A 12,427-nucleotide genomic window follows, 5' to 3' on the forward strand; every position below is an offset into this window, starting at 1 on the left:
TTTCTCAATGTTTTGACTGTATCCTATTTTAGTTCAAAATTATACCTTCACTACCCAAACAGCATTGTACACCTTATGAAAGTTTCAAAACCTTCTTTAAGTTTAAATACTGGTGTAAACAACTCTTACAAAGTCAAAGTTGCTGCTTGGGTATTGCAACTACGGGTAATCATTGAAAGTACTTGCATTTTGCTCAGGCACTTTTGAGCAAACTGTAACCACCTTCTCATACTCGAAATGTGCCTCGACCAATCTGGCACAACGATGCCCTATACGCTCTCTGACCAAAGCGCAGGGGGTTTTAAAATCTATAAGCGTTAGTTTAGACAAATTCAGGATAGTTCCATGATGTGCTGAAATCAAATCAAGAACCCTTAAGATGTTCAGAGAGTTTCAGTACAGAGAACTTCAGAAAATTTATGAAAATTTCAGAAATATTTCAGGAACTTCACAAAAATCTAGAGAATTCCAGGGAAGTTTAAAGGTGTTCACGAGAATTCCATTTATTTTAAAGCAGAACCGAGATCTTCATTAGAATTTAGAGCTTTAGGGAAGCAGATCATAGAATTAAAGGGCAATTAAAGAAGTTTCAAGAAAATTTCTGGGAATTTCCGGAAACTTCAGTTTGCTCAGAGAAAATTTCTGGAACGCAATAAAAATTATACGAACATCCGGAAAATGTGACTACTCTCAAGGGTGTTATATCATGCAAATTTCAAGATCTAAAACATTTCGAAAATTGAGCTAAGTTGATTAGAGAACATCAACGAAGTTCCATTAATTAAAAAAAAAGGTAGCTTTTAGCAAGCACCGATATTTTCAAGAAATTCCAGAGAACTTCCAATAAATATAGATGTTTTTAGATTGTTACATTCAGTGAAGTTCCGAGTATTTCGAGGACGATTGGATAACATAAAAAAAATCTCTCAGATTTCTAAGATAATTTAAAAGGAGTTCCTTGGAATTATGGGATGTTCCAAGAATTCTATGATTGATCTGAAAACTTTAGATGATTCAGGGAATTATAAATAAATATCAGAAAATTTACCGGAACATTTGATCAATTTAGATAAAATAAGGTAAGCATAGAAAACTTCACGGCAGGCCTTTCCAGGGAAAATTAGTGATTTAAGGCAAAGTTCCGTGAGCGTTTATAAACTTAAGGAAAATGGTAGAACTTAAAGGTAGTTCAATCAATTCCAGTAAAATGGTGGGTTCTTTTAAAAAAAAAACTACAAAGATATTCAGGGCAGTATAGAGAACTTTAAGGAAATTGAGAAATATTTTGGCCAGCTTTAATAACATCAGGAAACTCTAGACTGTGGAAAAAGTTATGAATTAGTTTTGATAATTTGAACTTCACACAAATATTGAGAACTGCAGTGAAAATTGTAGAACTAGGGGAAATGGCTCTAATGTTGGCCTATGGATCTAAGATTGGGCCCATCGCTAAAAATCTGCTATTTATCAATTGTATCCAGATGAACGCGTCATTGGGACGGTCCTAATGGATATTTTTGGTTGCTATTAAAAATTTAGTCGTTTGCTGAATTTATGTATGGGCTCAAATTAGGGACTCATAGGCCGACATTACATACATTTCCCCTATATTAGTTATTTGGTTGCGGAAGCTTAAATAAGTTCCTGAAATTTCAGAATAACTTCGAAAACTTCACAGAAGTACAGAGACCGTCAGAAACATTTCGAGAACTTAATAAAAGTCTATGGAACTTAACTGAAGATCCGAGAACTTCAGGAACTTATTTGGACATTTCGGAAGCATTTCAAATAAGTTTAGTAAAGCTCAAAAAACAAGGCGAATTTCAGGGGTGTTCAGTTCCATTAGTTTCACTAAATTAGCGGTAAACTTCAAGAAGTTCCCAGATTTTCAGAGAACTTTAGAGATGTTAAGAAAATTATTGAGGTTTTCACCTAAGTCCAGAAGTTCACGGAAGCTTAAACATTTTTAGGTACACAGCTAAAAAAAAGTAGCGTAAATTTCCGTTACTATGATGCACATAAATGGAGCGTCATATATCATACAAGTTTAGATTATAGATCGTATGCATTTATGAGACATACCATTCAATATTCCATATATTGTATGCAACTGTCCACCTTTGGTTGCAACATTTCTTGCAAGCTGCTAGTTTACGTGAAAAGGAAGTTTACATGTATGAATGTTTGCATGCATGGATGTTTACATCGCCAGTAAAATTCAGAATTGTAGTACAACAAGCTTCATAAAAACTTCAAACACTTAAGAGAAGTTTCAAGAACTACAAGAAAGATATTGATCTCACTAATAAAGCACATAAACAAAATTTCAAGAAAGAACAGATATCCTCAGAGCAGCGAAATTACATAAATTTAAATAAGTTTCGATAAATTTAGTGAATTGTTAAAACTTTAGAGAAGATTCATGATCGTTAGGAAATTTGTGAAAAAAGTTTAGGGAAGTTGAAAACATTGATGAGAAGTATTGCGAGCATCAGGCTAGATTCTCAAACTACAAAAGAACTTCAAAGCAGTCTCATTCACTTCAGGAATATTTTGGGAACTTTTGTTCTGAAGACCTCAGAATAGTCCATTACATACATACGGAGATATCCCATGTAAATTCGCTTGAAGTTCTCCTTATCTTACGCTCGTATTCTTCCGAAACTCTCATGGAATTATTTTAGAAATTCACTTGGAACACTTCTCTAAATTCTCTAAACAAATATCTCAATAATATAGTTAGAATACTTCTCGCAATTCCATTGAAATATTCCTCAAAATTTCGTTGAAACTATCCTCCGAATTCATTTTTTTTATTTGCCTACGGATTACCTTGAAATTCTCCTCAGTAAGAAATCTTATGGAAAGATTCTCAGATTTTTCATTGAATTCATTTTAGATTTCCATTTTATGCCCACTCCTTCCCTTGCAATTATACTCACATTGAAAGTCTCCTAATAATTCATTTTCATTTTTCCTCACATATTCCTTAGATTTCTCCCCTTAATATGTTTGGCAATCTCTCCTGGAATTATTTTCCGAATTTCTTTGAAGATTTTCTGAAGTTATTCTCAGATTTAATTGTAATCCTCCTTTTAGAATCCCCTTCACCACCTAATTATTTACCAAGGAAAAATACGAGGATTTCGTTGTCTTTCACAAACTTCATGTAATTATCCTCTGAATGCCCTTGGAAGTTTTTCGAGGCCTCCCTTAGCTCAGTCGGTAAAGGCGCAGCTACAAAGCAAGACCATGCTGGAGGTGGCTGGGTTCAATTTCCGGTCAGGTCTAGGAATTTTTCGGGTTGGAAAATTTCTCGACTTCCCTGAGCATAGAAGTATGATTGGACTTGCCACACAATTATACAAATGCAAAAATGGTACAGGCATCGAAAGCTCTCAATTAATAACTGTGGAAGTGCACCTACAACACTAAGTTGAGAGCACGCAATAAGCTAATATGCGATATGCAATAAGCTTGAAATGCGAAGAAGAAGAAGAAGCCCTTAGAAGTTTCCTCTGAAGTTCAGAGTAGGAGAAATCCCTATGAAATTACATTAAAATTTACTTTAAATTCAATTCCGGGTTTGCTTGAAATTCTATTCAAAAACATCTCAGGCTTCACATGAAATCTAAAATTGTTTAGAACTACCATGAAAGCGGATTGTACTTGATATTTTTCTCATAGATTTTTTTCCCAGAACTCCCGTGGAATGAGGTCTTTAGAAAGTATAATAAAATTCTATGAGCCTTAAAACTGTGTCAGGAATTCGACTCTGTTCAGTATTTATAAAAAATGTTGGAAATATACATATTCTAGAACCATAAAGGGGCTATAAAGTTTAATATGGGAATGAAAATAACTAGGAATATTAAGTGTTTTTATTTTAAAATGCATTATTTTCTTCCTTAGTAAGAAAATTTTAAAATTTCCTGGGACTTCCAGGTATTTTCAGGAAAAATAAAATTCCCTGAGAATTTCCGGTTTTTCAGGTTTAGTCATGAACTTTCTATTAAATCTTTCGCTTTGAAGGTTCCTATCGTACATATTTAAGTGTTTATGCGATTTTAATTGAATAAGTCTAAAACATCAAACATTTATTTGGTATGCCATCAGAACGACTAATTTTCTTCCCTTAGGTCACTTTTTCACAACTATAAGTCACTATTTGGTCACTTATCTTCTTCAACATGGTCACTAAAATCACTATTTTTGACAGCATTGATCGCTACCAGCCCTGCCCCATGTTATCTGTCAAACTTTCATAGCGATTAAAAACAAACATTGTGTTGTACTAGAATTTTGACTAGAATGGGGTACGTTAATCGATTTGCTTGGGACCAATAAGGCTAGTCAAGTAGTGAGCCAATTTAAAATCGTTAGTTTCCACCGGTTGGTATTACTAAATGCAACCCACTTAGGTCTTCTGTGGCGTTGAATTTCTGAGCATAGACTGTTGTTGGATGTGGAGCCCAGTAACGGATAAGTAAGAAATAATTCGAAAAGTCCATCTAAATTTGAAATCGAAATTAAATGAAATAAATGACAAGTCTGTAAATAACCGCATTTAATTCTGAGCAGTGAGAGTGGCAACATTGTTGGAAGTATCAAGTGACAAACGGATTCAGAACCATGCCACCAAAGATGCTCAATGTAGTGAAGCAAACGTAAAACATTGCAGGTGATCCAGTTTGGCATTAGCATCATGAGGATTCAAGTATGACGCACGAGGTGCACCATCGGTGTTGGATCGATCCACTTAAAAGCCGAAAATCTCTTTTTATATTATTCGTCTCCCAAATAGTGGGATACTATTGCACCAAACATCAAAATTGCACTTTCACAGAATGGTTACACACTTACATTTTCCTACTATGCATTGAAGAACGATAAAGTCACGCTTTGGAAGAGATAATAGGCTCGTACTTTTCTCGTGCATTCTAGAGAATAAAAGCGTGAAAAGCATCCATGAGAGAAAAGGGAAGAGATGTTTTCCACTAGATAAGAGTAAAACTGCCTTACCGCAACGCGGCCGCACAACGGTAGCAGCAACGAAGATTGCTGATGAATGAAATTGTATATGAATTTCCTTTCCCATCATCGTCTCGTTTGCGGGAAAGTCGAAATTCTACCAAGCCGAACGAAGAGTTCTGACATCTTTCGGCATTAATGAAGCCCCGTGAAGTGTGGGATTTCCACTGTGTTGGAGAAGAGAACTTTTTATCCGAGTCAACCCGAACAAAAACTTGAATTCCGCCAACGCTTGAACATCATGGAGCGAGTATTTTTGTTCGGGAAACCAGGCTAGATATGATAATAAATTGAAAGGATGAAGTTATAAAGATAGACAGCAAGTGTTGAGCTGCATGTCTACCTGTCGAACAAGTCTCGAGCTGGAATGTGATATTTTTAAGCACTCAAACCCACACAATAATGTACGTTAAGAGTTGGAAAACATGGTTTATTCTAAAAGATATTCCTATTCATACATACTTTTTCATAACTGTATGAAAACGTCGTTTCCCCTACTTGGCTACTGACGGAAACTCTTCTACTCCACTAGACTACCTTGGGTTGTAATTATTTCAATATCCTTAAAGGCGATTACGTCTTATCACAGTCTTTTGTGTTCTACGGTTCTCTTAGTCTAACAAACAAGCGATTTAAATAATGATCTGCGGCACAAAACTTAACTTCTATTCACCACCGGCTTGCCGGTGCTCACGTTCGGACATCCCTCAGTTCGCCGGCATCGTCCAGCTGTCGGTAGGATTCGTTAGCACTGGGATCACTGGACGTAGCTTCGCCGTTCACGACTATGCAAACGGTCAGCTCGAGGGGAGACTTCTTCTCGCGGATCGACTCCGGGCTCGGCTCGAACGCTGGATTGTCCTGAGGAAGTTTCTTGGACGGCGTTGCCATCGTTTTCGGACGGATGTCGGGATTATTGACGTAGCGGCGTGCCTTTCCGGGGAGTAACTGGCTCAGCCTATACACGGCCGGATGGAGGAGCTTGTGATCGTAGGCATCGTCCCGATGCCGTGTCAGGTAGCTGACCAGGGTTCCAACGATGACCGTCAGAAAGGTACCGATCAAGCTGTAGTACATGTACGAGATGGAGTAGAGGGTTTCCGGGAATTGCGGAACGGCAGGTACCGGAACCTCTAGGGGACCGGTCAGGTAGGAGAAGTCCGATTCGACCTCCAGGGGGGTGTTGGAGAGGAGCCACGATTTAGCCGGTTTCACGATGCCGGACGAGAAGGTGTCGTTGGTGCAACCCTGTGGGTGGAAAAGAAGGGGGACCCGGTTAGTGGGGGTTTGAGTGTTTGGAGTTGGGGTTTGAATGTTTGGATAGTAGGACACGTAGATAGAGTCGAAATTCGCTAGTTTGACTTGGGCCACCACCTCTACCCCACTAACGAATTTAATTTGCGTTTGCTCATCCCTTGGAAGAATTCTCGATTACTTTTTCGAAGGGGGGACGTACCAACTTTTGTAAACAATGCAGCATGGTAGCTCGCCCATGCATGCTAACACTACTATTAGATAGGGGAAATTTTCCCCTACCTCATAGTGGTGTTGGTATGCGTGGACGAGCTACCAGTTACGCCAAATCGACGATCAAATGCATTGTTTACAAAAGCTGGTACGTCCGTTCGAAAAAGTAATCGAGAATTCATGATTGAATGTCAGATCAAACTTGACATGAGAGTTTGACATCCAGTTCGATTTTAATTGGGTCATGACCACCATTATGACTAGCGGGGGCACAACTACAAAGCAGACCAATAATTAGGAACCCAACCAGCGAATTTCGACTGTGGTACTGTTTAAAGCAGCTTTCATGAAAGACTTCCTTATGACTAACTCTGAATCTCCCCTAATGATTCCCTTAACCTCAGTCAAATGGTTCTCGGATCCTCGGTCAACCTCCTACAAGTTTCAACCAATAATCACTAGCATCCCGCCCCTTCTACGCTCGCAAAAAGAACTCACCTCAACGGAAGTCGACAGCAGCACCGTCTCCTTGTTGACCGTCAGGCTTCCGAACGTAATCCACAGGGTGATAACGTGCGACACGATCATACCGGTGGCAGCGCCCTTCCAGTTGGCCATCGGTACCAACATTGCCAGCAGAAAGACACCCAGCAGTGGTCCCGACGTAGCCGAAGTCATCAGCATGCTGCTTTCGATTACTCCGGACAGCAGACCAACGGCGAATCCGACGCCCATAACCATAACTCCGTAAATCGAGCCGATGAACTTGATGATGGTCAGCTGTTGCCTGTCGCTGATTCCCTTGAACCGAGGCAGCGGAGAGAGGAAGTCCTCCCAGGTTACGGTGGCCAGCGAGTTGAGATTCGAAACGTTCAAGCTCAACGCTCCGTTGAACAGCGATGCCATGAACAGACCCAGCACTCCCGGCAAATATGAGAACTTGTCTTGCACGAAGAACGGCAGAATTTCATCCATTTTAGTGGTGTAGCCCCCGGCCATCGGGTCACAATCTGCATACACTGAGTAGACTCCCATTCCAACGATCCAGGCCAACGAGAACAGCGAAATCACAACCGGTATGTTGCTCATCAATGTGCGACGGACTTCCTTGAAGGTGCTCATGCTCAGATAGCGCTGGACAAAGTTCTGCTGGCATCCAAAGATGCTCAGCGACATGAAAAGCTGGCCCAGCCAGGCTGAAGTAGTGTCCACCCGGATCGTAAAGTCTCCAGTAAAGTCGAAAAATTTGAGACGGCCTGTTGGAAAGAAAGGATTGATCAGTTACTGTTCTGTAATACGTTTCACGGGAATAACTTACCATCCTCAGCAGGGATCGTGAAGATTTTTTCGAACCCTCCGACACTGATCATGGACTGGATGATGATGGCGATCGAGATCAAGATCATGGTGACTCCCTGGATAACGTCAGCCATGATAGCTGCCTTCAGTCCTCCCAGCAGATTGAAGATTATACTGATGGCGGAGATTCCGAGCAATGATGCCCAGTAGGGGATGCCAATGACCGTATTCAGGGCCACCGTTGGAGTATAGACCGTTACGCCTAGATTCAGCAGCGAACGGATCACGTACGTTCCGGATGCTAGACATCGTACCAGCCGACTGTTGAATCTGTGTTCAAACGAAAATCGGAAGCTATAGGAATTTGTCATTCATTCGAAGATTTTAGAACCTAACCTCAAATCCAGATACTGGTAAACGGAAGTCACGCCCAGATTGAAGTACACCGGGATGAACACGAAGCATACGATCGGATAGGCGGTCACCATTCCGTACAGGGTTTCCCACATGGCCGATCCGCGGTAGAACAGCTCGCTCGGATAGCCGAGGAACGACCGCACGCCGAGGGTTCCCCGGGCGATCGACAGCATCATGGCGCCCATCGAGATCGTTCCCATTCCGAAGACATAGTCCGCTTTGGTTTTCTCCTTCTTGCCGAAGAAGCGTCCCCACAGCGGAACCAGCGTGGAGAAGATGATGAACACCACAAACACGCCGTAATCCCACAGCAGGTCCGTGAAGCTACGTGGCATCTGAAAATAACGAGGTTAAATTTGAATTCGATTAGTATCGACGAACAGAAGAGGCGCACGCTGCGCGCGCATTTGAGTCGATCAAAAGTGGTTCAGTGCTTCGCTGACAGTGCGATGCGCGCTATCTAGCGGAAAATTTTGCAACCAACTGGAATGAGAGTAACGGAATAAACGATGAAGAGCGTCGAGGGAGAGCCAATAGTGAGTCACGCCACCGTGTCTACCGTCAAACGAATGACGACGACGACGACGACCGAACCGATATCGCGCATGCGAGCGCGGATTGCAGTGAAAAACCTGTTTAACCGGCGCGGTCTTATCAACGGCAAATAAAACCGGGGGTGGTTGGCGCTTCAGCAGCTAGCTAGACAGCTGTTTCCACAGAACACTCTGCAACTGCGCAAGGTAGCAGTTGATTGATTCTGATTGATGGCGACAAGGGAAACAGATCGCACTTGGTGACAGATTGGATTGAATTAGTGCAACTGAATCAAGCGGTATTTTATTAATTTATGCAGAATTGATGGTAATTGAGTCGAGTTGGCTGTCATTCGAGCGCTGCTAAGCGAACCGTTCGACATCTGTTGACCTGTTGACTCCCCGCAGATGCTGCACTTTGTGGCGATAGATCACTATCTCTGCGAGAACGATCATTGCGAAGAGCCGCAATTTGTTGACTAAGTCTTCTTCTAGGTAGTTGCATAATAATTACACAGCCATTATCGCAGCTTCTGACTACGGATTCCTTGTTTTTATTTAGAAAAGAGTGATTGCCTTTCTGCAACTGCAAACGCACGTCGTAGAGTGCATCATTATCAGACGGAAGCCGACGACTCCGAGAGCTTAGGACGATTGTTTGGGAACTAACTTTATCTCGGTAGGCGCAGAGAAGTGACACACTTTGTTGTATAGTGGGGAAAAACGCTTGGCACGCTACGATTCGTGGCCCCGCTGAACGTGTGACTTGATTGACATTGTGCCGCGGTGATGGATCATCAGATTGGATTTTGAGGTCAATTCCGTAGATTGGTAGCACTCAACATGGTTGCCCTGATACCTTAGGGATATTCAACGAATTATGCGAAAGTGCTGATGATTTGTTAAGGTCACAAAGCTCCCAAAGCACCCAAAGCAGCTCTGATTTCGAAAAACAATCCGGTTTTTATACGTCATCTAAAAGAGCTTCGTTTTCTGAGCACAACGATATTTTTATCGATCCCATAGACATTTATTTCGATTTTGAACTCAAGATTAGAAATTTTAATTTTTGGCACCATTGGCATTAATTGACAGCTCGCTCCCATACAAAGTCCCACCGACTTAATTAAAATACCGCACTTATTTAAAATAGTTTCAGGACACAAAATTGATTAAATTTTGGATTTCGGTTTCATTTTTAATGCCGATTACGAATTTATCTCAATACTCCTTAGAACCCAATTGGGTTCTTAAATTTTGAAAATAAAAATCGATTATTATACATCATCTGCAAGAGCTTCGTTTTTTGAGCGTAATGATATATTTTTCGATCACCTCGATTTTTAAAAGACTTTCACCTCGATTTTTAAAACGAGATTTAAAGCAAAATAATCACATCGCTTTTTGACACATAACTCTAGATAGAGTTTGAATCAGGGCGTAACAGCTTTTGTAAACCATGACTTCTTTCGATGATTTCTAGAAAATCAAGGCTCGCCAACATAAATCAACATCACCATCGGGCAGGGAACGACTTCCTCTACCCGAAGATTATGTTACCGTATGCGTGATAATGTTTGCACCATCGTACAAATAAGGTTCCCATTTCACCTGTGCATACAATGCCTTGGTTTTCTTTGCATGCTCGTAACCTATAGCTTATACCGTAGTAGGCTGTGAATAAAAGAAAAAGATTTACTTAGTTTGACAGTTGCACCATGAAGAAGTGGCAGCGTATTCGTGATTTGTCCCACGCGCAAATGTCGCAAAAAGACATTTCAATCGCCGTGGGAGTGTCCCGGTGGACCGTCAAAAGGGTTTTAGACCGAGAAAAGAAAGGACAACTATCCGCGAAGGTGGCCACAGGTCGTCCGAGGTCAGCTCGGGTTCCCAGGGTTATCACTGCTATCAAAAGGAAGATTCGGGTGAATCCAGTGCGTTCAATAAGGAAAATGGCAAAGGAACACGGGATCAGTGACTTTACGGCACGGAAGATCGTAAAGGAAGATTGCGGGGCGAAGTCGAGGGCACGGAAAAAAAACTCACATGATTACCAACCGCATCCGGGAGCTACGAGTCGAACGATGCAAGAAAATCTTGAACTTCCTTAAGCGAAAAAATCCGGTAATCCTGTTCACCGACGGGAGCATGTTTACCGTCGATCCCGTATCAAATTCCAGAACCGACCGGTATATTAGCTCTCTTCCGGTAAAAGATGTGGCCGACGAGCACAAGAACGTGTATCTGACCAAGCATCCTGCTAGCGTTATTGTGTTTGGTATAAAAAAATTGACCCGGTGTTCATTCCAGAAGGCGACAAGGTCAACACGGAGTTCTACATCGGGATTTTAAGTAAGTATGTTCTTCCGTGGATCAAAGAACAGTGCGGTCCGAAGCCAAATGTTGTATTTCAACAAGATGTGGCTCCGAGCCACACCTCGAACCGCACTTAGAAGTGGTTACAGGAATACCTTCCGTTCTGGGTGAAGGATATGTGGGCGCCATCCAGCCCCAATCTTAATCCGCTGGATTACTCAATATGGCCCGTCATGAAGGCCAAGGCCTGTTCAAACGCCACCCAAGTACAGCAAGCCTCAGACAAACATTGACCCGTACCTGGAGAGAAATGGATCCAGATTACATTATTAGAACCTGCCGTGCATTCCGGAAGCGTGTGGAGGCCGTAATTGCAGCAAGTGGAAACTCGATCGATGATTAACATAGTTTAAGACTCTGAGATTCCCCCTTTGAATAAATAAAAAAAAAACTCGAAAACGAAATTTTTGAGATTTTGTTTTTTAATTTTGACATTGCTCAATGATGCAAACATTATCACGCATACGGTCATTTGCGTGAGCGTACCTTGAATTCCTAGAAATCATCGAGAGGAGTCATTTATTACAAAAGATACGCCCAGCTCGCCCCATACTAAAGTATAGCCGAGTGGGGCTAAGATGGTGATTTTTTGCCAATTTGGTGCACCAAAATTTATGAAGTTTTAGATTTCGGTTCAATTCAAGCTGAACATTGCATTAGGTCCTAAGTAACATTGACTGATTCTCTTCGTCGACTTTCTCTTTGCATCAATGTAAAGACATTCCCAGCAATTTTCACAGGGTGGTAAGTGAATTTCCATTTTGAAATTCCTGGTTTTTTCCTGTCCAATGATTTAAAAATTTCCCGGATTTAAAAACCATGTATTTAAAAAACAATTTTTAATAAAAAAAAATAAAGTGAATCCTTGTACCATCATTTTTCGCGCAATGCGGAATTTCACAAACCAAAATAGGTATTAAGGTTCTTGTAAATGCCCGTGAGATCTTTATCTAATTGTTTGCTGTTTGCTAGTAGGGAGCCGCGCTACTTCGTCGTATCATTGCGCCTATTTCCGTGCTAAAACTATAATAGCAAAGCGTTTTCACTCATGTTTTTGCAAAAACATCTTTACGTACAAGATTAATTACGATTGACACTAAAACATTTGCGATAACCCGTAAAATGAGCGATTTTAGGGGTGTATGACGAAGAAAAGCTGAGATACGACGGACTAGCGCGGAGCCCTATCTAATGTCTAAAATTTAGAAATCTATAAGCCCCTAAATCTTGCGATTTCTGTTTTTGAAACTTTAACTTTATTATTGAGATTTTTAGTTTATCTCAAGGTGAAATTGCGAAGTGTG

At 41.1% G+C, this 12,427-nt stretch overlaps 1 protein-coding gene across 3 annotated transcripts in view; it reads right to left on the bottom strand.

Moving 5' to 3' along the window:
- Positions 1–5,436: 5,436 nt before the first annotated feature.
- LOC135710797 (sodium-coupled monocarboxylate transporter 1) overlaps positions 5,437–12,427 on the bottom strand; it is a 104,355-nt gene continuing 97,364 nt past the window's right edge. For all 3 annotated transcript variants that reach the window (XM_065233480.1, XM_065233481.1, XM_065233479.1), the window contains exons 2-5: positions 8,194–8,549; positions 7,817–8,127; positions 6,997–7,754; positions 5,437–6,279 (exon numbers count right to left, since the gene is read on the bottom strand). In XM_065233480.1, the coding sequence (XP_065089552.1) occupies positions 5,722–6,279; positions 6,997–7,754; positions 7,817–8,127; positions 8,194–8,549 (1,983 nt within the window). In that variant the 3' untranslated portion in view covers positions 5,437–5,721. The remainder of the gene's footprint in view (positions 6,280–6,996; positions 7,755–7,816; positions 8,128–8,193; positions 8,550–12,427) is intronic.

The sequence above is a fragment of the Ochlerotatus camptorhynchus genome, unplaced genomic scaffold (genome assembly GCF_037179485.1).
Source record: "Ochlerotatus camptorhynchus isolate MF236.1 unplaced genomic scaffold, CSIRO-AGI_Acam_v1.1 ptg000402l, whole genome shotgun sequence".
NCBI lineage: Eukaryota > Metazoa > Arthropoda > Insecta > Diptera > Culicidae > Ochlerotatus > Ochlerotatus camptorhynchus.